This window comes from Panicum virgatum, chromosome 8N (genome assembly GCF_016808335.1).
Source record: "Panicum virgatum strain AP13 chromosome 8N, P.virgatum_v5, whole genome shotgun sequence".
Taxonomy (NCBI): domain Eukaryota; kingdom Viridiplantae; phylum Streptophyta; class Magnoliopsida; order Poales; family Poaceae; genus Panicum; species Panicum virgatum.
Window position 1 is genome coordinate 22218167 of NC_053152.1, and position 23329 is coordinate 22241495.

The 23329-nt window shown below is 47.7% G+C and overlaps 1 protein-coding gene and 1 pseudogene across 1 annotated transcript; both read left to right on the forward strand.

Moving 5' to 3' along the window:
- Nucleotides 1-803: 803 nt before the first annotated feature.
- LOC120686287 lies at nt 804-18993 on the forward strand (annotated as a pseudogene).
- LOC120686288 lies at nt 3837-5836 on the forward strand. The gene is made up of 3 exons (XM_039968488.1): nt 3837-4352; nt 4427-4648; nt 4753-5836. Exons 1-3 carry the CDS (start codon nt 3852-3854, stop codon nt 5674-5676), a joined length of 1647 nt encoding a protein of 548 aa, XP_039824422.1. The 5' UTR covers nt 3837-3851; the 3' UTR covers nt 5677-5836.
- Nucleotides 18994-23329: the final 4336 nt, after the last annotated feature.

Genomic DNA, 23329 nt, shown 5'->3' on the forward strand with positions numbered 1-23329 from the left:
GTAGGGTGTTAGAATAGATACATGTCAAACGGTCGAAGAGTTGTGTATCAGTTGGTTATAGATAGAGTTAGCTATTTGAGTTGTCTCATACACAACCTGAACCTATTACAATTACTTTTCTTATAACATTAGAGCATGGCTAATAGCAGTGCCCACTACCGGCTGGGATGCATGCTGTGATGGTAGTGGGCCCTGCTAGCTTAGCCAATAGCAGCAGAGGCAGAGCCTCTCCGCCTGTTTGAGTGGACGCATCGCTAGATGCCGGCCTCCTCACTCCGTCCATGTAGATTCTCAACCAGCTCTCCGTCACCCAAAATACTTGCTCTTATGAGTATTTACTATTTTCCTCTATTAATGTACAACCCATGTGCTCCTGAGTTTAGGCCTTGTTTAGATGTAAAATTTAAAATTTCAAAATTATCACATCGAATGTGTGCAGCACATGCATGGAGTATTAAATCTAGACGAAATAAAAAAACTAATTACATGGTTTTCTTGTAAATTACGAGATGAATCTAATGAGTCTAATTAGATCATGATTAAACACTAAATTTCTACAGTAATTGCTACATTAAGCATGTGCTAATGATAGCTTAATTAATCTCAGTACATTCGTCTTGTAGTTTATAGATGAGCTCTGTAATTTGTTTAATGATTAATATATGTTCAATACTTCAAATGTAAAGAAAGAATCTTTAAAAAAATTTAAACAGTGCATCTAAACAAAGCAACCACGATTTCATCTTATGTTTCAGGGCAGAGCTATACGGCCTCCAATCAGGCGCTGCTTTTTATTGCCCGCATTCAATGGCCCCCGTTTCCTTCTCCCTCCCTCTCTCTCTCTCGCCAAGCAGAGAGCGCCGCTCCTCACTCCAAGGCCGCCGCCGCAGCGCTCTCGGTGGTCCGGCGACCCTCCGGGTCCTTCTCCTGGTAGGTGAACAGTCCCTGCACATCATTCTTGAAATGGCTTGATTTTCTTGCAATATGAGTAGGAGTAGCTTCGTTTTGTTCCCAGATCCTGTCGGTATCCCACGCTCCCTTCGTCCCGGTCTGCTGTCTGCATTCCTCGTGCACCGACTCATCCAAATCCGCCCATCCATCCGCTGTTGATTTTGGTCCCTCTTCTTCGCCGCCACTCCTGTTTCCCGGAAAAGATTTCTCGGATTCAGTTAACCGTTTCCAATATCCAATTCCGAGTTCGCCTTTGGGGAATACGAGCGTGGAGGATGAGGAAGTAAGATGCTGCTCTGAAGCTCGTGCTTCCACTGTCTGCTCGTGCGTGATTGGAGAAATGTAGCACAGATTACAGCTTTCTTTGATTTAGGTTGCAATGCCGCTTCTTTAGTCATAGCCTATAGGTGCTTTTTTCCTGCTGAGTAGTTATTAAAGAGAAGGAATAAGTCCAATTCACCCCCTGAACTTGTCAAGCAGTACGGAATACCCCCCGAACTACAATACTGGGAATGGAACCCCCCTCAACTCGCAAAACCGGACAAATCACCCCCCTGGCTGGTTTTCACGGTGGTTTTCGCTGATGTGGCAGTGGCCCCCACATGTCAGTCTGCGGGCCCCACATGTCAGCCGCCCACTCTCTCCTTCCTCTCTTCCTCTCTCTCCGCCGCCTTCCCCTGCAGTGGCACCGCCGGCGCCGCCCTGCCGTCCCAGCCGTCCTCCGCCTCTGCCCACCGCCGCCGCGTGCCTGCCCTCCGCCCGCAGCGCGCCGGCCGCCGCGCGCCCTCCCTCCCTCACTCCTCGGTGGCCCTCCCTCCCTCCCAATGCCGGCGCGCCATCCTCCGCCGCCCTCAGTCCTCCCTCCTCGGTCTCGGGCCGGTGGCGGGCCTCACGGCGGCGCCCCCCGCCCCTGCTCTCCCGGCGCAGGGCCATAACTACGGCGGAGCTCTCCTCCCCCGCGCGTCCTCGGCGAAGCAGGGGCAGCCGACGAGCAGGCACGGCCCGCGGCGGACGGTGGGCGTGAGATATGGCCATGCAGCCTGCTGGAGGCGGCGGACGGGCTCTAGCATGGGGCAGCACCTACGCCGGCGGAGCTCGTGCGCCCCCATCTCTTCCTCCGATGGCCTGTGCAGCGCGCGCCCCTCCTACCTGCTCCCTGCAGCGGGGCTGCAGCGCCTGTCCATGCGCGCCGCGGTAGGGCCCTCGTCGGCGGAGCAGGCGGCGTGCGGGCAGGCGGAGCAGGCCACGGCCCCAGGCAAAGCTCGGCCGGTCTCGAGCTCGCCGCTGCGCGCTCCTCTTCCTCCCTCACGGCGGCCACGTCGGCGGCGGCCGGATCCCCGCAAGGCCTCACCGCCAGCGGCCGGCTCCAGTGCGGCGAAGCTTGATCGGCGGGGCGAGGCGACCGACGGCGGAGCTCCAGACGTGGGGTGAGGCGGCTGGCGGACGGAGCTCCAACGGCAGGGCCGGCGAAGGAGCTCGAGCAGCGGGGCGGAGCTCCAGACGTGGAGCTCAGGGGCAGCGGTGAGCTCAGGGGAGATTGAAAGAGAGAGATGAGAGGCTGACAGGTGGGGCCCACCATGGAAAACCGTCTCCACACAGTCCAGGGGGGTGATTTGTCCGGTTTTGCGAATTGAGGGGGGTTCCATTCCCGGTATTGTAGTTCGGGGGGTATTCCGGACTCCTTGACAAGTTTAGGGGGTGAATTGGACTTATTCCTAAAGAGAAAGGAGGAAATCAACAAAGCAGTGTCTTGTTCAAATGCTCTTCTGTGACGATCACTGATTAGCCACACCACCATCCTTGTTTCTTGCTCCTTGGTATACAGTGAGTTAAAAGGGTCTTGTGTAATAAGACTCATCTGGTTACTGTTGCTACTAAGACATTTTGTTTATCGGGGCTTGAAGCAATTTTGGTCCAACAAAGCGTCAATTATTTTGGGGTACGATTTGGTTCCTCTCTTTCTCCACTGCTTGCGCTCTTGATTCGCCGGTGAAATGCAGAAATGTAGAACAGATTACAGCTTTCTTTGATTTAGGTTGCAATGCCGCTTCTTTAGTCATAGCCTATAGGTTCTTTTGAACTTTTTTTTATTTTTAACTTTTTTTAATAATATTTTAAGTTTAACCCGTATTGTTTTTATTTGCAGAGCGTAGCTCGTTTGGTCGCGCCAGCCCGCATGGCGCGACAGATAGCCTCTGTCGCGCCAGTGCATGTGGCGCGACAGTGTGGCCACGCTGGCGGCCCGAGCCAGCGCCGCGCCGCGACGGCGATCACGTGGCCCTCCCTGTCGCGCCATGCGGGCTGGCGCGACAAGGCCAATATCCTGGGCCCGCGCCGGCCTCCTCTCCCCCACCCTCCCTCCCTTTCCCTCACTCCTCCCCGACCAGAGGTCGTCCAGGGTCGCCGCCGGCCTTCGCCACCCACCCCGATCCCCCCCCAAATCGGATTTTTTTTAGGAAAAAAAGTATGGGGAATCGTTCCCCACCCTTCCCCGAAGGTATTGTCCCTAATATGTCATCGTTTAACCGTGTGCATTAGTAGTTATTGGTGGTTATTTTGATTAGGGTTAGGCTCTTGATAAGAGAAATGGTGGTGTTGTTGATAGTTTTCTCATGATTAGGATTTTAGATGATACTTAGCTGGTACTCTGCTCTCGATTTGGACGTGAGGTACTACGTGCATGCATCGATTAATATTATTTCTAGGATTGAGTGGTGGGGATGTTAATATGAGTTACATGTAATTTTATTCCATAGTTTTAGGAATGTACATACTATATTTTGAGCGCTGGTATATTGTGCTTAATTAGTATATACTTTGTTTTCATAATTATTTTGTTTTTGTTTCCATAAGTTTTTTTTAGTTCACATGGCAAGTGAATTTATGTATCTGCAGTGCACATGGCAATGAGCGATGCTCGATACAAGGTGCTTGGTGGTGGACAGTACCCATCCGAGTGTGATGAGGATGGCCTAGTCCCTCCTGCCCTTCCAGTTCCATTCTGTCGTCGTGAACCGGGCAATCAGCTGGCAGAGGTGAAGCAATCGAGGCATCCCAAAACGGCCGGTAGAGCATTCTACATATGCAAGTGGAATGATTCATTGAATCCTTGCCACTGCTTTTTCTTTCAGTGGATCGATGGTCCGGATAAGTTCGATCCTAGAATTCGGCTGTTCCCTTATTATCGGCCAGAGTCGTGGGCGTACAATGAGTTTAGACGATGGGTCCCTCCCCCACCAAATCCACCACCTATGACAGAGGAAGAGAAGCAAGAAGCTGCTATATATCGTGTGAACAATCCTCCCAAATGTCATTGCGGTGTTCGTGCCAAACTTCAAAGGCCTAATATTGGTGTCCCTCCAAAGTTCACTCCCTTTTTTAGATGCTCGCTAAATAATAGAGTAAGTGTCATGTACCGTAGCATTGATTCTTTAATTTTGCTGTAATTATGTGGCTAATGTTATGTGTCATACAGGATGGATGGCCGGCATGTGACTTCAATGAGTATATTTATGGTCCTAGATCTCATTGGCCGACAGAAGAGGAAGTGCGAGAATTTGAGAGTGGGAAGAAGCCATGGCCATGTACAACTACTCCTAGTCTTCGATGCAAGTGTGGTATTCTGCCCACAAAAGGCATAGTTCCTTCTGAGCTTGGCTACGGATATTACTGTGGCAATAGCTACGGAGAGTTTTGGGTTCGTATGTTAACCACAAAGTTGAATCTCCGTATGATTTTGTCATTATGCTAGTACTTGGTATATTAATATTTCTGAATGTTTGGCTGTCAATAATTTTTCAGGAGGGAAGGACATGTGATTACGAGTGGTTCCAAGGCCGGTATGAGCTAATGTTGCAATTGGGCAGAACAAAAGAGCCTTGGAAATCTCGAGACACTTTAAATCTAAAACTGAAGATAAGGAAGGATTACCAAGTTACATTGCCCCTTGAGTCATTTCTGTCAGGGCCTGTACTCCAAGACCTACGGCGTGAGTATGGAAAGAAGGCAGCAGAAAAGGCGACTCTTGAGGATTGCATTATTTATTGGAGGAAGAACCGAAGCAAGTACCCACGGCCCCTCACAGATAGGGAGCTTTTGGCAAATTATGAGAAGAAGGAGAAGGAGGAGGAGATGGAGAGGCAGAGATTAAGGGAGGAAAGAGCAAAGAAAGGTTTTACTGTTGATCCGGAAGCTAAATACCGAAAGGGTTCATGGGAAGAATATTTTCAGAAATTGGAGGCTAACAAGAGGATGGAAGAAATGGAAAAGATGGAGGATTTAGCTCAGGAGGCTCAGATGGAGGCAATGCAGGCCCTAGTTGCCGATCTGCCACACAAGGTGCCCAACGTTGAGAACGATGTGTCATCCGCGAGCACGGAGGTTTTGGTTGTTAGAGCTACTCAAATGGAGGCAATGAAGGCATTTGTAGGTGACCTACCTGCCCAGGATCACCCGTCTGACAGGAAAGGAAAAGCAGTGGACACACCTGTAGTCGATAACCACGGGAATAGTGCAGTGCAGGACAAAGGGAAGAGTGCTTCTAAGCATGACCACGTTCCTGATGATGGAGATGATGACGAGTGGTGGTCAATGAATGCAGATGAAATAGAAGTCATAGTGTCCCAAATTGAGGTAAGAAAGGGAAAAGCTGTAGTCCAAGATGATGGAGATGATGATGATGATGATGGTTGGGGAGAGCTTTTGATTGAAGGCGACTCTGATTAGCTTGTTTTATTTATAATTGTATGGACTCTATATATGATTGGACTATGTGTGTGACGGACTTTTTTTATTGCTGGACTATTTATGTGCTTTACCTATTCATGTGGTTGTCGTATGTGTATGAGACTTTATTTGTAGTTTCGAACATTGTATGGTTATGAAATTAGAAATTTATTTAGTTTGTATCGTGTGCAATTTAATGATGGGTCATCTCCATTATTGAACAACTGTTTTAGATTACAATCGCAACTGCAGATGCAAAAATTGTTGTGGCATGACCCGCGTGTAAACATAACCATTGCGCACCGTAATCTTATAAATATTTTTTTTTGAAAATGAATGCCAAAGCACGTTGAATTTGAAAGTGCAAATATTTTAGATCTTTTGAATATTGAGTTTTTTTTGAAGTATATACTCTGTTCAAATTTGGAAAATTATGCAAGAGAAATAGAAAATAGCATTGAATTGTGTTAGCTGTGTATGAAAGTTATTGATTTCAGAATTCAATATTTGTTGGTTTCGAAGTTTTGAGCGATGTCCATGCTCAATGTTTTTTAATTAGAATATGTTTCGGTGTCCGAATCATTGGTGCAACAGAATCCGATAAGCATTTATGCGAACAAATTATGAAACTATTTTGAATTTGAAATCTTGTTGTAAATAGCATGCAGGGAGATGGAGCAGCAAGGCAAAGCAGAAAGGTTGTGATATGGCCGAAATCTGTGCTTCTCGCGCCACTCCGGGTGGTGCGACAAAGCTACTCTGTCGCGCCATTGGGGGTGGCGCGACCAAAGCGACCTGCCACGCCACCAAGTGAAAAAATGCAGTGCTTACTGGGCTTGGGCACACAATGACGCGACAGCGGGCATCTGTCGCGCCAGTGGTGTTGGCGCGACAAGCCCAGTCTTTAGGAATTTAGGATTGGCCTTTAGGATTATTTCTTCAGAGGTTCTTTTAGGATTTCAAAAGGAGAAAATCCTTGGATTTTAAAAAATGCAACTCAAGTTTGAAATTAAGATAACTGTGAGGCAGCGTATTTATTTTTAATACAAAATTTGTAGTATGAATGATTTATTTTGACACTCTATGATGTACATCAAAGAATTAACAAAGCCGCCACGTGGATGGCCGGCCTCACTCTATTTGTTTAGAGTTAGAAATATTTTATACCCTGAATATATAAATGATCTCTTTGATTCTACAATTTCCTTATACTCTTTTGTACTTTTCATATATTCTGTTGTTCATAGCTTCCAATGGCGGCCAAGCCTACTGAAGAATGGCGCAACTCGAGTCCGGTTAAAATTGATGATGGTGGTTTGTCGTCTGACAAGAGCACCTCGTATGAGGAGGAGGCACACCCGTACCGTAGAAGTGATGGCACTGGGCACCCAGATTTGTCGAGTGTTTTGGCCCAAACACTCGGCAAAGGGCCTGTTTGCCGACTGTTTTAGCCAAAACACTCGGCAAAGCTGTCTAAAATTCAATTTTATTTTTGTTTTTTTGTTTCAGCTCCTGCAAATCAAACACCACACATATCACACATATCGCTCAAATATCACATATATCACACAAATGTCTCAAATATCACATATATCACCAAACAAGTCCACATATCACACATATAATACACAGATATCGTCACAACTCCACAAATCAAACCAAGTCCACCACCAAGCTCACAAGTATCACCAAACAAGTCCATAACAAATCACATACTCTGTAGCATGCAAACCGATACTCTAGATGTACATGCATACAGATCAGGCAACAGAAATCCATCTCACAAGACCTTTGCAGCAATTACATCGATATAAGATCCGGCAAAGCATCTTGCTGGCTACCGCGACCTTGAATTCCTCCTTCCAGCTGGCTACCGTGACCACTACTATCTCCTTCCCTTGGAGTATTGCCATAGTAGTTGATGGTGATGACGCGGTTGTCGTGGTTGGTGCTGGAGAAGCAGCTGACATGGGTCGCACAGTTGCTACAGGGCAGACATCCACCTAACCAGCTAATCATCTTGGAGAACTTCTTCTGTAATGTCATAGGACTTGGTGAGAACTTTGATATTTGAATGGCTCCACCAAAGCAAATACAGACAAATTTCACCTGTCGATCTGGGTTTGCTGGTGTTGTTGTAGGTAGAATGCGATGATTAGAAATGCATGTACAGATCTGGGGTACCGGATTCGCCCGATTTGGAGGAGGTGGTGGAGGTGGCCTCCCCGTGGTCTTGGATTTGGAGGAGGCGCCTGGGAGGGGGCATAGCTGAGGCCGCATACCAGAATAACTGAGTGGTCATACAAGGATAACTGAGTCCGAAGAACAAAATAACTGAGTTGTGTATAATGCAACTGCAGGACAGTTTTAAAAGAAATGGAACTGCATTTGTCCAAGTTGTGTGTGTGCCTTTTGCGAATGTTGAAACATGTTGAACATATTTATAAACATGTCTTGCACACGACAGCACAGACTCGATCACCTAAGGCTAAAGAAAAAATTACTTGACAACAAAAAGGGCATGCTACAATTTCCATATGAAGCATTTGTGGATGAAAAAACAAATTTAAGACAACACAAGCAAGCAAAACTTTTATCATTAATCATGGAATATATATATAATGACAGTTTAGAATACTTAATGTACCAGCCTACTTGGGCACAAAGGATTGATGGCTTAAGACGTGATAAATCCTTTGCACACAGATTACTCAAGCATATTCAATGTTGTTTTCACAGTGCAACCTAATCCATCTGCATGCATATTCGATGTTGCTTTGACAGCACAACCTACTCCACTCCATCATTTGTAAAAGAGACTGGACTAAAAATAAAATATTTTAACTTAAAATGAAACCACAGTTCCAAAATATGTGGTTTAAACACAAAATATTTCCTAGATTATGCTTCTATCTTCAACGTAACGAAGGTGTATCATTTCTGTACTTATGAACAACATAAATGTGCACGGTTAAAGGAGGAAAAAATTGGAGCAATACCTTCGGGGAAGCATGGGGAACGTTTCCCCCAACTTTCCCCCACCCAAAAGGCCGGATTTGGAGGGATCTGGGGGGTGGGGCGGCCGGCGGCGACGACGTGCTGTTCCTCTGGTCGGGGAGGAGTGAGGGAAAGAAAGGGAGGGTGGGGGAGAAGAGGCCGGCGCGGGCCCTGTATATTGGCCTTGTCGCGCCAGCCCGCATGGCGCGACAGGTAGGGCCACGTCATCACCGGCCTGGGCATCTGTCACGCCAGTGGAGTTGGCGCGACAAGCCCACTCTGTCGCGCCATTGTGTGCCCAAGCCCAGTAAGGCCTGCAATCTTCACTTGGTGGCGTGGCAGGTCCTTTTGTTCGCGCCACTGCCAGTGGCGTGACAGATTAGCTTTGTCGCGCCACCCACAGTGGCGTGACAATCACAGAATTCTGCTACTCTGCCTTGCTTCTGCTGCTGCTCTGCCTTGCTTCTGGTGCTGCTCCTTGCTTCTACTACTATCTCGCTGCTGCTGGTGCTCAAGCTGCTAACGGTTCAATAACCGAACCAAAATTGCCCCACCCCATAAAAATACAACTTGTTGCAGCAAGAGGGTCTTGTGCTAACATAAATTCAAACCAACCAATAAAGAGATATAGACCCGTCATCACACAAGCACATTGTCCATTACAACCTATAGTAGTCCATTACAAGGATCTTGTCCATGTCAACCTAAAGTGGTCCATGAGAAGCACAAATAGTTCCTGACAAGCACAAATAGGTTCTAGGTAGCATTTTTACAATACATCTAGGAACAAAGTGTCGGTGCTCCTTCATCTACGGCGCCGTCCACGCTCGGCAGGGCTGAAAGGGTCGGTGGGCCGCCGTTGCCTTCCAGGAACTGTTGCGAGCACGTTCGCGCTACCAACGTCGGTGTGGTCACGAGAACGCCTTTGTCGGCGACACGGAGGAGAAGCAGGTGCATCCTCAGGTGCCTGCACAAAAATATATAACATGGAGGCATGTTGAAGACAAAAATGTGTACAATATCACGTTTCCTTTATAATGATGCAGTATCACCTCTAAGTTAGAACATTTCAATTGCACATGCTTACCTGACTCGATTCACCCTGAGTCTGCGTTCCTAGGGGAGCATCAAACATCTGCGACATCCTAAGCACCTGAAAGCTTGGGTCCTCATCTTCTGAGTCGCCTTCGCGGTCGGACTCTTCACTGCCTTCGGATGACTGGATAGCTTTGCCCCTTGACAAGGCACGTGAACCAGTCCTGGAAGTGGTCCTTGAACGGCTTCTCGAACCGGAATGCCCAGGAGTGGTAGCGGTTGCGGCACCGTAGTGAATTGGTGTCCGTATGCTGGAAGTGGGGCCACGTGCACTTGAAGTTCGCGCACCAGAGGCCTCTGGACCAAACGCCTCGTCTGGCCGAGCCATGCAATTGATCCTACCAGCCATCCGCCTGTAGCTCCGACAGACTCTCTGTATCAAAGAGCAATAAGTGAGTCATTACCCGTTCAACTATATTTGAGATAACCAGTTACATTCGGATTCTAGGAAAGATAGTAACCTCGACAAATGCCCTAAAGTGCCCCCCGGCATTGTCTCCTTCGTTTGCATGAGCCATTGCCACGCCAGCCTCGTTAGCGAGGCGTCCGAGTTGTTGTGCCTATTTCAATTCAGTTAGTCCAAAAATAATTGATAAAGTGCAAATGTAAGGAAATGTCAAACAAAGAGCGTGATGTACCATGTAGTTCTGCAAAGGGCCCCGTTCGGGCTGAACTCCTCCTCGAGTGATATCATCGTACGCATCGATGATGTCATCATCATCGTCGGTGTCCGCGTGGTCTTCTATAGGTTCAGTGGATTGTGGTGGCTTGACTGAAACTCTAGCCACTGAATGAAGCCACCGAAGGTACTCCTTGTAATGGTTGTGCCTATGTGCCGGTCCACTTTCTGGATGCATCCTTTGCCTTTGTTCCCACTGTGCCAGTGCTGTGCGTGTTTGACACGCCAATCATTCTCAGTGTACCGTTTCTTCCTATCAATACCGACATAAGAGCGGTGTATTAGTGAAATACTATTGGTAAAGAGAAATGAATTTGAAGGCATAAAATGTACCTATGCAAAGCTTGGGACATCGAAATTCCCTCCGGAGGGAAGTCTTGCAATCTGCCGAACTGTCTCTTCACACGGTGCGGCAAGTGCATCTCGACTACAAAGAAAAAAATCAAAGGCACGCAAGTCCTCCACAGTTCGGCATCACGTGTGCAAATATCACTCAGTTCCAGCTCGGCTCTACTGTACGGTGTCCAGAAGATCTACATACCACGTACGCATTAGAAATCATGTAGATAGAAGCATTTAATTACTAAACGGTATGAAGGTTATAACCTGATTTTGAGTGAGGCAGTCTAGGTCGTCCATGTAACGCATGTAGCGGCGTGCAGGATCCCCTCATACAGCTCCCATGTTCTTCCAACAGTAAGCAATGGTGGGCCTGGAGTCCTCATCATGGTGTGGCCACGGCTGCAAAACGAGGAAAATTATGGTTATCCAAAAATCATTTAATGTCCCGCCAACGAAAAGTGAGATTGCAACGCTAATTAATACCTCTAGTTCGCCTCGATACGGCCGGCCTACTGGAAAGCGCTCCCAAATCCAGATTTCCAGGAGGTATGCACAACCTCCTAGGTTTGAATCATTAGCAATCCTCCGACATGCATCACAAAGCTACCGGTACATCCAAGCTAAAGTTGCTAACCCCCAACTATACTGAGCAATGTTCCCCCACTGTTGGCCCACAATTGGAAGTATCATCCATGAAATCGTGTTTCCCGAACCATCAGGAAACAGAAAACCTCCAAACAGGTGCCACAACCATACGCGAGCATACCGTTCTACAACCCCCTGCGGTGCTCCTTGAGGACAATGGTTAAAATTCTGCCTCAACCAAGCCGAGCTAACCCCTGAGGTCTTCCTGTCCTTGACCCCCTCAGGTGGTTCTGGAGGCCGAATCCCAATCAGTGCTTCTACCATATCTCTCCAGCCATCAGTCTGTATAATACCGGTCACTGCAATTCCCTCTAAAGGCAGCCCAAGAATAATCGCCACATCTTGCAAAGTGATGTTGACCTCCTCGCAAGGTAAATGAAAAGAATGTGTCTCCGGCCTCCAACGGTCCACAAAAGTAGTTAGCAGAGGCGCATCCATCGCAGGGAGGCCCGCACACACCACTCGAGCAAGAGGAAGCATCCCAGCCCGCCGAAGGTACGGCACATACCGCTCATCCCACCGAAGGGGGGAGTGGGTACGTGCGCGGAGGGGCGCCAACACCTAATATGGGAACAAATGAGTCGTTACAGGCAGCTAAAAAATTAAATTGAACTATTGAGAAACAGTATCACTAACCTCGGCATGGTCAACTAGGACGTGTGCTCGGTGCTTGGAGTCGTACAACGTCTCCAGTAGGGAGAACGTGGGGTGCGCCATCCTGCAATGATGAATCAAAACTTCATGAGTATAAGACAAAAATAAAGACCAAGACAAACCCAACTAATAATGATAAGCAAAACACTGTATGTATATATTAATATTTGTGCTAAGCACAAACTACTGTACCTCTCTCCGTGTGATATGCCTAGTCCTCTTTCTAACACTTGTTGTGGACGTTCTTTTTCGTTTAGATTTTTTTTTCTTCTTACACTTGCACTGAGAACAAAATCTATGGCACCTGGAGCAACGGTTCTGGCTCCTGTCCTCATTGAAATCACCGGTGCCATAGTCCGCACTAGCCCGACCTTGCGACTCGTCCATGTCACCTTTGAGCCTTTTCTTCCGCCTCCTTCCTTTTTTAGGTTTCAATAGCGACGCATCCGGCACGTACTCTAGTCCCTTGTACTCAGGCCATTGGGACGGATCGAGATAAGGCTCAAAACTGGACTCCCATATGTTGATTGTGTTCGATCGAGCATAGTACAGGCTCAAATAAGTGGGTCTTTTGAAACAAAGTCCTCGAGCTCTACATGCCGTTATTAGGTGCGAGCATGGAAGGTGTAACAGTTGTGGTGTCATGCAAGTGCACTCGCCAGATCTGAGGTCCACTTTGTAATGGCGTCCTCCATGACTCTCTCCGCCTATATTTGTACCACCTGCACCTCTAACACTATAAATCATTCTTTCAGGGCCGTAAGGCGCTGCAAGTTGGTTCACCGATCTATCCTCAGCATCCTTCAGGTGTTCCTCCGCTATTAGTCCCCATTGTCCACCCTTATCCAACAAACTCCTGCCTTTACCCCATCTATCGACGAAGTACTCGTTCAACTTCTCGAAGGAGTACTCTACAATGCCTGCAACAGGTCTTGACCGAATACCCCTAAAAATATTATTTAATGACTCAGCATTGTTCGTGGTCATGATAGCGTACCGCTTCCCCCCTTCATCATAAGCAAGAGCCCATTTATCCTTGTCCACCATCTCGCCTTTCAGCCACTCCTTGGCCGTGTCATTCATTTCTTTTTCTAAATCAGCAAGTTTTTCTTCAAAAGCTTTCTCCGTGCGCACTGAACACAATAACTTTAGTTTCCCAATTAGTTCCTTCTTCTTCTGACGCCGCCACATGTTTGCTGCAAAATGTCGCATGCACCACCTATGCACAAGAGGGGGAAATCCATCCATGTGCTCTTTAACACAATTTAAGAGGCCATGGTGCCGGTCAGAGATCATACAAACTTCTCTGGAGGGACCCAAGACATACTGCCGCACCAGCTTCATGTACCAGGACCAGCTGTCGTTGTTTTCTCCTTCGGTCAAAGCAAATGCAAACGGAACTAGTTGCCTCTCTGGATCCACGGCAACTGCCATCATTAGTGTCCCCTTGTATTTACCCGTCAAGAATGTGGCATCCACGAGGATCACAGGTCAACAATGCTGGAATGATTCAACACACTGGGGAAAGCACCAGAACACCCTTTGTAAAACATGTTTGTACACTCCATTGTGAGGAAGCATCATGTTTCCCGTGTGTACGAACCATGTAATCCCTGGATTGTATAGGGACATGCCCATCAAGACTCTAGGCACCCTTGCATATGACTCAAGCCAATCTCCCCAGCAAAGAGCTATAGCATGATGTTTTGCAAGCCAAGCTTTCGAGTACTTCACCCGGTAAGAACACATGCCAAAAATTGACTCCATAAGCGAAGGAACGGATGTGTCGCTGTCCTTCCGAACAATACCAAGAATGTGATGTGCTAGGTAATGTGCCATGCACAGTGCGTGAACTTGCTTCGGTCTGGAGGATGCACATGTGTGAGGCTGTCTGACTTTGGTGATTTTCCACTGACTCGTGCCCCTAACAATCCGTGCCCATACACCCCATAGTCACCCCTGCTTGCATAGCACATCATACCATACGCTCTTGTCCGAATGAACCACATTAAATGGATGATGATGACGCACTGCATAATCAGCTAAGAAAAACTGCAACTCTGGAAGTGAATTGAACTTCATTCCCTTGCGAATCTCTGGACTGTCACTATCAATTACAGACTCGCTTTCAAAGACATATGAGTCACAAATTGCTCTATGGATCCTACTAAGATCCTTACCATTTGAAACTGCCGGGACTTCAACGTGGGCTACCTTCATCATGCGCAACTCTTCAGCAGTATAACTAAATCGTGCCTCAGCATTATTAACAGCTCGATCCATTGCCCCATCCCTACACTCCTCATCACCACTTATTTCCTCATGACTAGGGCTGGATCCATCGCCATCATCATTTCCCTGCTCTGCTTGGGGCGCCCTAGCATTACCCTCCGGTTCTTCTTCCCCAGTGGCTTCATCATCGTCCTCATCATCACTACTATCGTATTCATTGTCCTCTGAACCTAAAGAAACATCATCATCCTCTCTAGCACCCCTCTCATCCTCCTCCTCGAAGGTACCACTATCCAAATGATCGCAAGTGACGGCCATATCATAATCCGCAACAAATTCACTAGGACAAGTGAGATTTGGGACATTTTCTACAACAGTTGACTCTTGAGTTATATTCTCAATACGAAATGGAACTTCATCTACTATCCCAACTGGTTCTTGTAATCTTGTTCTACGGGTTATTTCAACAACCACCTCTAAACAAACCACATTTGCACGAGCTACTATATCCTTGTACTTTCTCCAATGCACCTCAGATTCCAATGTCATCAAAATATAATGTGCTCTAGCTTTACCACAATCAAATCTACCCCTCAGAGATATTTCATCAATTCCACATGAATGTTTTGAAACCACCAGGTCTACCAAATCCTTTAACAATGGAGGACTATCGAACAGTTCGATATCCTCTACCATATTCTCAAACTCTCCAGTTTCCTTAACCATACCACCATGAAAAACACGAACTAATTCGTCCATCCACAACAAAAAATAAATCGGAGTACCTTCATCACTTATACAAAGAAATGAACTACAAAAACAATTCTTCACGGTGCCTAGTATCCATGAGTGAAACCCATATTAACATCCCCACTACTCAATCCAACTTTGACCGAATTCGTAATATATTCACAAATAGATGTCTCAAAATTAATCCATATTAACATCACCACTACTCAATCCTAGAAACCATATTAATCGATGCATGCACGTACTACCTCACGTCCAAATCGAGAGCAGAGTACCATCTACGCAACATCTAAAGCCCTAATCATGAGAAAACTATCAACTACGACATGATTTTTCAAATCAAAAACCAAACCCTAATCACCAAGAATCCCTAATATCTACAAATGTGCATGGTTCAAGGAGGAAAAAATGGGAGCAATACCTTCGGGGAAGGGTGGGGAACGTTTCCCCCAACTCCCCCCCCCCCCTCCAAAGGCCGGATTTGGGGGGATCTTGGGGGGGGGGGGGCGGCGACCGCTGCAGGAGCTCTGGTCGGGGAGGACTGAGGGAAAGAAAGGAAGGGTGGGGGAGAGGAGGCCGGCGCGGGCCCAGGACATTGGCCTTGTCGCCTCAGCCCGCATGGCGCGATAGGCTTGTCGCGCCAGTGCATGTTTCGCGACAGGGAGGGCCACGTCATCTCGGTCGCGGCGCTGCGCTGGCTCGGGCCGCCAGCATGGCCACACTGTCGCGCCACATGCACTGGCGCGACAGAGGCTATCTGTCGCGCCATGCGGGCTGGCGCGACCAAACGGGCTATGCCCTGCAAATAAAAACCAATACGGGTTAAACTTAAAATATTATTAAAAAAAGTTAAAAATAAAAAAAAATTGGTGCTTTTTTCCTGTTGAGTAGGTAGCAAAGAGAAAGGAGGAAATCAACAAAGCAGCGTCTTGTTCAAATGCTCTGCTGTGACGATCACTGATTAGCCACACCACCATCCTGTTTCTTGCTCCTTGGTATACAGTGAGTTAAAAGGGTCTTGTGTAATAAGACTCATCTGGTTACTGTTGCTACTAAGACATTTTGTTTCATGTAAAATAAGACTCACCTGATTCCTGTTGGTTCAAAAACTTCTTTTAGTATAATAAGATTCTCCTGACTCGTGTTGGAACTAAGAAAAGCCCAAACACCTGTGTTTCTTGCAGGGATCTTCTCAGCATGACTTCCCAATGCCCCAAGTTCCAAGAAATGGACTATGTGCTGGTTCTAGCAGTTTGTTTCCTGGCCTTGCTTCCAGGCTGGTCCTGTGGCCTTGGCTCCATGTCATCCATCTCAGTGGCTTATGGTGAGGATGGTCCGGTGTTCTGTGCCTTGAGCTTGAGCTCCGATGGATCCCACATGGTCACCTGCTTTGGCACAGATGCCTCTATTCTGTATGGTGCTCCGCCTAATATTCCTTTCCTCGGCCTTACAGCAGGGGATGGATTTGTGTGTGGCCTCTTGCTTGACTCCAGACAGCCATACTGCTGGGGGAGCAACTCCTATGTCAAGAGCGGCGTGCCACAGCCAATGATCGAGGGTGCTAAGTATTCTGAGCTGAGCGCAGGGGACAACCACCTTTGTGCGCTGCGAGCAGCTGCAAATGAAATCCATGGTCCTAATGCTGCTATGTCGTTGATTGATTGCTGGGGATACAATATGACTGCCACACATGTTATTGATGAAGCTGTGTCTACCATCTCATCCGGTTCGGTGTTCAATTGCGGCTTGTTTGCACAGAACAAGACAGTCTTTTGCTGGGGTGATGAAACAGTGAGCGGTGTTGTCGGGCTAGCACCGAGGGATGTGCGCTTCCAGTCCATAGGAGCAGGTGGTTACCACGTCTGTGGGGTTTTGGAGAATGCACGTGTGTTGTGCTGGGGCAGGAGCTTGGAAATGCAGCAAGTGGAACCAGCCAGTGCTATTGGTTATGGGGATGTGAACATAGTGCCAATAGATGCAATGGTTTCTGTGGTCGGTGGACGGTTTCATGCCTGTGGCATCAGGAGCCTTGATCGCCAAGTAGCTTGCTGGGGTTTTGCACTTCGTAACAGTACGTCATCACCAAAAGGGCAGAAGATGTATGCGTGCTGGGGCAACAGCGGGCCAATGGCACTACCAATGGCAGTACCACCTGGAATTTGTTGACCTAATGCATGTAGCCATTGGTACTACAATTATGAGAACCATGGTGAGGTTGGCAGCAGCAAGGTTTGCATGCCTGCAAATTCTAGACTCTGTTTGCCCTGTAGTGCAGGATGCCCAGAGGGCTGGCACGAGTCATCACCTTGCAATGCCACGGCTGACCGTGTTTGCCAGTATGATTGCTCAAAGTGTGTCACAGGTGAGTGCATATCATTTTGCTTATCCCAGAAACAGACCAAAAGTCGGAAGTTGATAGCCGTTCAGCTGCATATCTTTGTAGCTGAGATTGTGTTTGCCATCATCTTGGTACTCAGTGTGTCAGTAATTGCATGCCTGTATGTACGACACAAACTTCGGCATTGCCAATGTTCAAATAATGAGTTGAGACTGGCAAAGAGCACAGCATATTCCGTCCGGAAAGATAACATGAGGATTCAGCCTGATGTGGAGGATTTGAAGATCAGGATGGCTCAGGAATTCTCCTACGAAGAGTTAGAGCAAGCAACCAGCGGCTTCTCACAGGATTCACTAGTTGGCAAAGGCAGCTTTTCATGTGTGTTCAAGGGCATATTGAGAGATGGGACAGTGGTTGCTGTGAAGCGTGCGATAAAAGCATCAGATATGAAGAAGAGCTCAAAGGAGTACAATGAACTTGACCTCCTCTCCAGACTCAACCATGCACATTTGCTCAACCTTCTTGGTTACTGTGAGGATGGCAGTGAGAGGCTATTGGTTTATGAGTTCATGGCCCATGGATCCCTATACGAGCATCTGCATGGCAAGGATCCAAATTTGAAAAAGGGACTGAATTGGGCAAGGCGGGTCACAATTGCTGTCCAGGCTGCCAGGGGAATTGAGTACCTCCATGGCTATGCTTGCCCTCCTGTAATTCACCGAGACATCAAGTCATCAAACATATTGATTGATGAGGATCACAATGCACGTGTTGCCGACTTTGGCCTATCTATATTAGGTCCCGCTGATAGCGGCACCCCACTATCCGAGCTGCCAGCAGGGACACTTGGCTACCTTGATCCAGAGTACTACCGTCTCCATTACTTGACTACAAAGTCTGATGTCTACAGCTTCGGAGTTGTTCTCCTTGAGATACTAAGTGGCAGGAAAGCAATTGACATGCAGTTTGAGGAAGGGAACATTGTTGGACCTTGAAGCTCTCAAGAAATTTGCTTCTGTGGCTTGCAAGTGTGTCAGAATGCGAGGGAAAGATCGGCCTTTGATGGACAAGGTGACAACAGCTCTAGAGCATGCCCTTGCACTGCTGATGGGCAGTCCATGTGTCGAGCAGCCCATCCTGCCGACTGAGATTGTTCTCGGAAGCAGCCGTATGCACAAGGTATCACAGATGTCCTCGAACCAATCTTGCTCAGAGAACGAGCTTGCCGAGGGGGAGGACCAGAGGATCGAGTACAGAGCGCCATCTTGGATAACATTTCCCAGTGTGGCCTCATCACAGAGGAGGAAATCATCTGCATCAGAGGCTGATATTCCTGGTCGAACAACAACTGACGGTAGGAACATTGGGAGCAGTATAGGTGATGGTCTGCGGTCGCTGGAGGAAGAAATTGGCCCGGCTTCGCCACAGGAGAACCTGTACTTGCAGAACAACTTCTGAAGAAATGTCGGGACTTCCAGCTATTTTCTGGCCACCATTTGAAGTTTACACTTGGTTACCCGTTGCTATATGGAAAGGCTTACTGTTTATACATCCTATAGTGGTGGGGCATTTAAAAACTGAGGTAGCTATAGTTTGTATAGTAAGCGAACAAAATTTAGCATCCAAGGGCATTCGTTTGTAGATTTATCCAGTCTCTTCATCCCTTTTTTTTTCTTTTTTTTTCTTTTTCTCTTGGGTGCTAGTTACCTGTTCATGGCTTCAGTTGATGGGTTATCCTCCACGAATGGCTTACAGAATTATGTAGTTTCCACAATCCTTATTTGGGCTCGTGATGTTGCTCTGGTAGTTGAATTGTCGTGCTACGGTGCTAGCCTGTTAAATCATTAGTCTTCAGTAACAGGGATGTAGTTGTCAGGAATGACTGCTGCCATGTTCCAATTTCCATGGCCTGTTTAGGATGCTGTTTTCAGCATAATGAAAGCTGGTGGTTGTTAACCAATCAATGTTGCTCTGACCTAACAAACTCGCCATTATGTCTGTTAACAATGCTTCTTTCAGAAGTCATCTTTGCCGTACTGAATGAGTTATGTTGCTTTTGCGACAGAAGATACCTATTAATAATGTCTCGGCTTGCATCTTAGATACTTGTTGCTTGCATGCCTTATATATATCGTATGCCAAAACTTGCTTTGCTTAATTTAATTTTTCTACCAATGTTAAGTTTCTTTCATAGATGCTCTCTTATTTTCAGCAATTCAGTGAACTCATGGTATGCATCCTATTATTTCCCTAAAATAAATTGTAAGCTACTTTGGACCCGCAGATGCAGTTCCTGAGTGTAAACCCGATAACTTTTGTTTGTGATACAGATCATTATGAGTCATGATGCACTGGCATGATTTGAAATATATGGTAATTATATTAAGTTTTGTTGTCGAAATAGTTGATGTCAAAATATGTGTAAAACACAAAGTTCTCAAAAAAAGCAGAGGTAGATTTGCATAGGCAAACTTGTCTTTTTTTCCTAAGATGATTGGTACTGTTTAAGTGCTGTTAACGAGTAAATGCAGAGTTATTCTTTAGTTCGAAAAGACCTACAAAATTAAGAAAACGAGGATAAACTGCCATTAGAATTCAAGTTATTTCTATATATGATTCGACTCCATGGCCTCTCAAGGTGTCCACATCGTCCAAAAATAAGTCGGCCGTTGGATTTTAATCGTCCGGCGACAACAGCCATTGACTTTAGCGTCCTCCGTTTACAGCTGTTGTAGCCACGCGTCCGCTGCTCGTTGGGTGGAAGCCTCCCGAATCCCTTCCACCCCTTCCACCTTCGCTCCCATCAGCCAAAAAAAATCTGCCTCGCTCTATCTCCTCCTCATCGCTGGTCGCCACTGCCCCTCCCCCTCGTTCAGCACCGCCATTCCACAAACGCCGTCACCCCCCCCCCCCCCCACCCCACCCCCCGGGCCCCCTTCCGTACCGCCGTCGCCATCCATGCGGCGAGCCAGAGCTCGGCCGCGTCTCCCGACGGCTCGGCGGGCAGAAGGCGGCGGCCCACTCTCATCTCTCTCTCTCTCTCTCTCTCGCCGGCGGGGCTGAGTGGCGGCAGCGGCGGTGCCTCCACAGCTCCTCCCTCTCCGGCCCTTGCCTCCCCGGAGCTCCCTCCTCCCGGCGCCGCCCCTCCCTTCCTCTCCGCGTCAGGGACCCTGCATGAGCTCGCCGGCCAGATCCCGCGGCAGGGCAGCTGTGGCGGCTGCAGCAGGGCGGAGCCTCCACCGCGCGGCCTCCGGCATCCCCTACTCCCTCCGTGCCGGGTCGGCGGGTGATGAGGAGGTGCGGTGGCCTCCCCTGCGCCCTCTGCGCCACCCCTCCCCTGCTCCGAGCGGCACGGGGTCCGCGGATCGCTGCGCGGCTACGGCGTCCGCGACGGCCTCCCCGACACCGGCGGCAAAATAGGTGCGCGGCGGCGGCATCCGGCCAGGCTCGCCTCCATCTCCTCTCTCTCTCTCTCTCGGGGCAGCAACGGCCCTGCTCCCGGCGCTCGCGCCAGTCGTGGTGAGCAGGGCCGGGCACGCGCGGCGGCCGCGGCCCCTGCTCTCTCTCGGCGCGGCTTGGCAGCAGCCTCGCTGGCCCTCCCTCATCGGCGCCTCCCTCCCAAGAACCGCCCCGCCAGCCATGCCGCACGCCGGCTCCGGCCCTCCTCCGGCCGCGCCCTCCTCCCCTGCTCTCCTCGGCCTTGCGCCGCCGTGCAGCCTCCGTCCACCCCCTCCCAAGCTCCCTCCGCCGGCGGTGCTACTCGAGCTCGGGAGAAGCTGCAGCGACGGCCGGCTCCTAGCAGCGGAGGCTTCCGGCTGCCCGCTGCCTGCCTGCGGCTCTCTCTCGTACCACCAATGCATTTCTTGGAGAGCTGCTACTGACCTTATTTCTCTCCCCCTCACCCTCACAACCGCACAGGTGAACCGCACAAGGGATACATTGCTGTGCCAATAGTCTGTTCGTCTTCGTCAGTCATAGTCAGGTTGGCCCTTGCTCTACTTCGTCCTCAATTTTTTTTCCCACAGTGGCCGCTTCTTTTTCTTGATCTCTATATCTACTTTACTTCTTCCCCTGCGCATCTTTTCAAGCCAGGTTTAGCTTATCCCTATGTTGGTTCCTCCTTTTGGTATGCAGTGTTGGATCGATGTGGTGCTGATCTTGTTCGCCCGTCCCCGGTGTGCAGTTCAAACGGTTTTTCATCTGTCTGCTGCCAGGTTTGCAGTCCTCGTTCAGAAACTTCATCAGTTTGCATCCCGGCCCTATCCTTCAGCTGAGACACCTCCTAGGCCTCCATTCAGTGAAATTGCTTGGAAAAAAGTGCTTTCACTTTTACTCCTTCAGATCTTAAATTCTGAATACCAATGTGATGAAATAGATTTGTTAAATTTCTGGTTTGATTCTAGTCCTGCTCGCCTCCTCGTCTCCCCCACAAATATTATCTGTCGTTCCTAGTCCTGCCGTCTTTTCTTCGTCCTCCACCAGTACCACTCCACCACTCCTCGTGACCTCGTCCCTTCCGAGTGCTGTCAATGGACGCGGTTATCCAATTTTACAAACCATCATCTGAAGCATATGGATTCTTGCGGTAAATTATATTGGGCCGGCTCATTAGTAGTAGAGATTGCCTGCTAAATATAACAGAATCTTTACATGCAGAAGAGACAAAAATGGTGACATCACTCTTATACATGCAAATCTGAAATTAAGAAAGTTATAACTATTAAACCAAGCATTCAAATTAAATTTGGATTGCATCATTATCTTTTTTATGATAAGATCTTCAAAATAAGATTATACTTGCCACCGTTTGCATGATATTTTTTCAAAAATATTTTCTTTTATATTAAATAACTAATTTCAGATCTTGGGAACAAATAATTTAACAACACAAAAAAATAATTATTTTGATGCACAAAAAAATTAAATATAATGAACAAATAATAATGTACAACAAAAAAATAGTAAACACCGTGAACATTTGTTCGTGTTGTTAAAATATTTGTTTCCAGTAGCCAAAATTAATTATTTAGTATCAAAAAAATTATTTTTCAAAAATATCATGCAAACATAAGCAAGTGATCATATTTTGAAGATCTTGACGAAATGACAATGGTGCAATCGGAATTTAATTTGGATACACAGCTTAAGATTTATAGTTTTTTTAATATGAACTCCTCTTGCATATGGTGATATCATCAATTTTGTCCTTACCTGCATGCATGCATGTGGAAAATCTGCGAAAACAGTTGGAATAAAACACAGCAAGCCTAAAATTTGGCCTAATAATACATGCACTCTCGGGAAATTATTCATGCTGCTTCAGACAATGCTATCGCGCGCGTGATGCAAAGTCTTTCCGCCTATCAATGCCTTGTCCCCCCATTCACTGGTAGGCGATGGCCATAGCAAGGCAGTCGTGGCGAGCAGGGCGACGGTGGCGCGCACGAGGTTGAGAGGATGAGTAGCCCGTTATCCTGGCGCTTTTTTCTTTTTTATATTTTTAAAAAATAAAAATTTCAAAAATATATGTCCGTTTTGAAATATTTCAGAAATACCCCTGGTCGCCCCCATAGGGCGACAGACCCTAAGTGTTTTTTTCTTCAATTTCGCAACGAGGTCCCTGGCAAAAAAAAACAAAAAAGGGGCCTGTCGCCCCCCCCCCACACACACACGCGCGACAGGCCCCTGTCGCCCACCCCAGGTTCCCTTCCCCCTATATAAGCTATGGCCGCCATATGCCGACTTTCCCTTTGTCATTTGAACCTAAAATTTCAGGAAAAAAGAAATGGGTGAGGTGAAGAAAAGCGGCGAAGCTCTGCCGAATTGCGTACTTGTGATCTACTGGTAACTTCCGTAAACTAGACGAAGGAGGTGGATAAGATCTTCGGGTGATAGTACTTGGCCTGCGCAAGAACAGATGC

Excerpts from the sequence above, each read along its gene's own strand:
- LOC120686288 (XM_039968488.1), top strand. The coding sequence starts at position 3,852 with ATGGCAATGAGCGATGCTCGATACAAGGTGCTTGGTGGTGGACAGTAC. Across the intron at positions 4,353-4,426 it reads GATGCTCGCTAAATAATAGA|GATGGATGGCCGGCATGTGA; the intron begins GTAAGTGTCATG and ends TGTGTCATACAG. Across the intron at positions 4,649-4,752 it reads ATAGCTACGGAGAGTTTTGG|GAGGGAAGGACATGTGATTA; the intron begins GTTCGTATGTTA and ends ATAATTTTTCAG.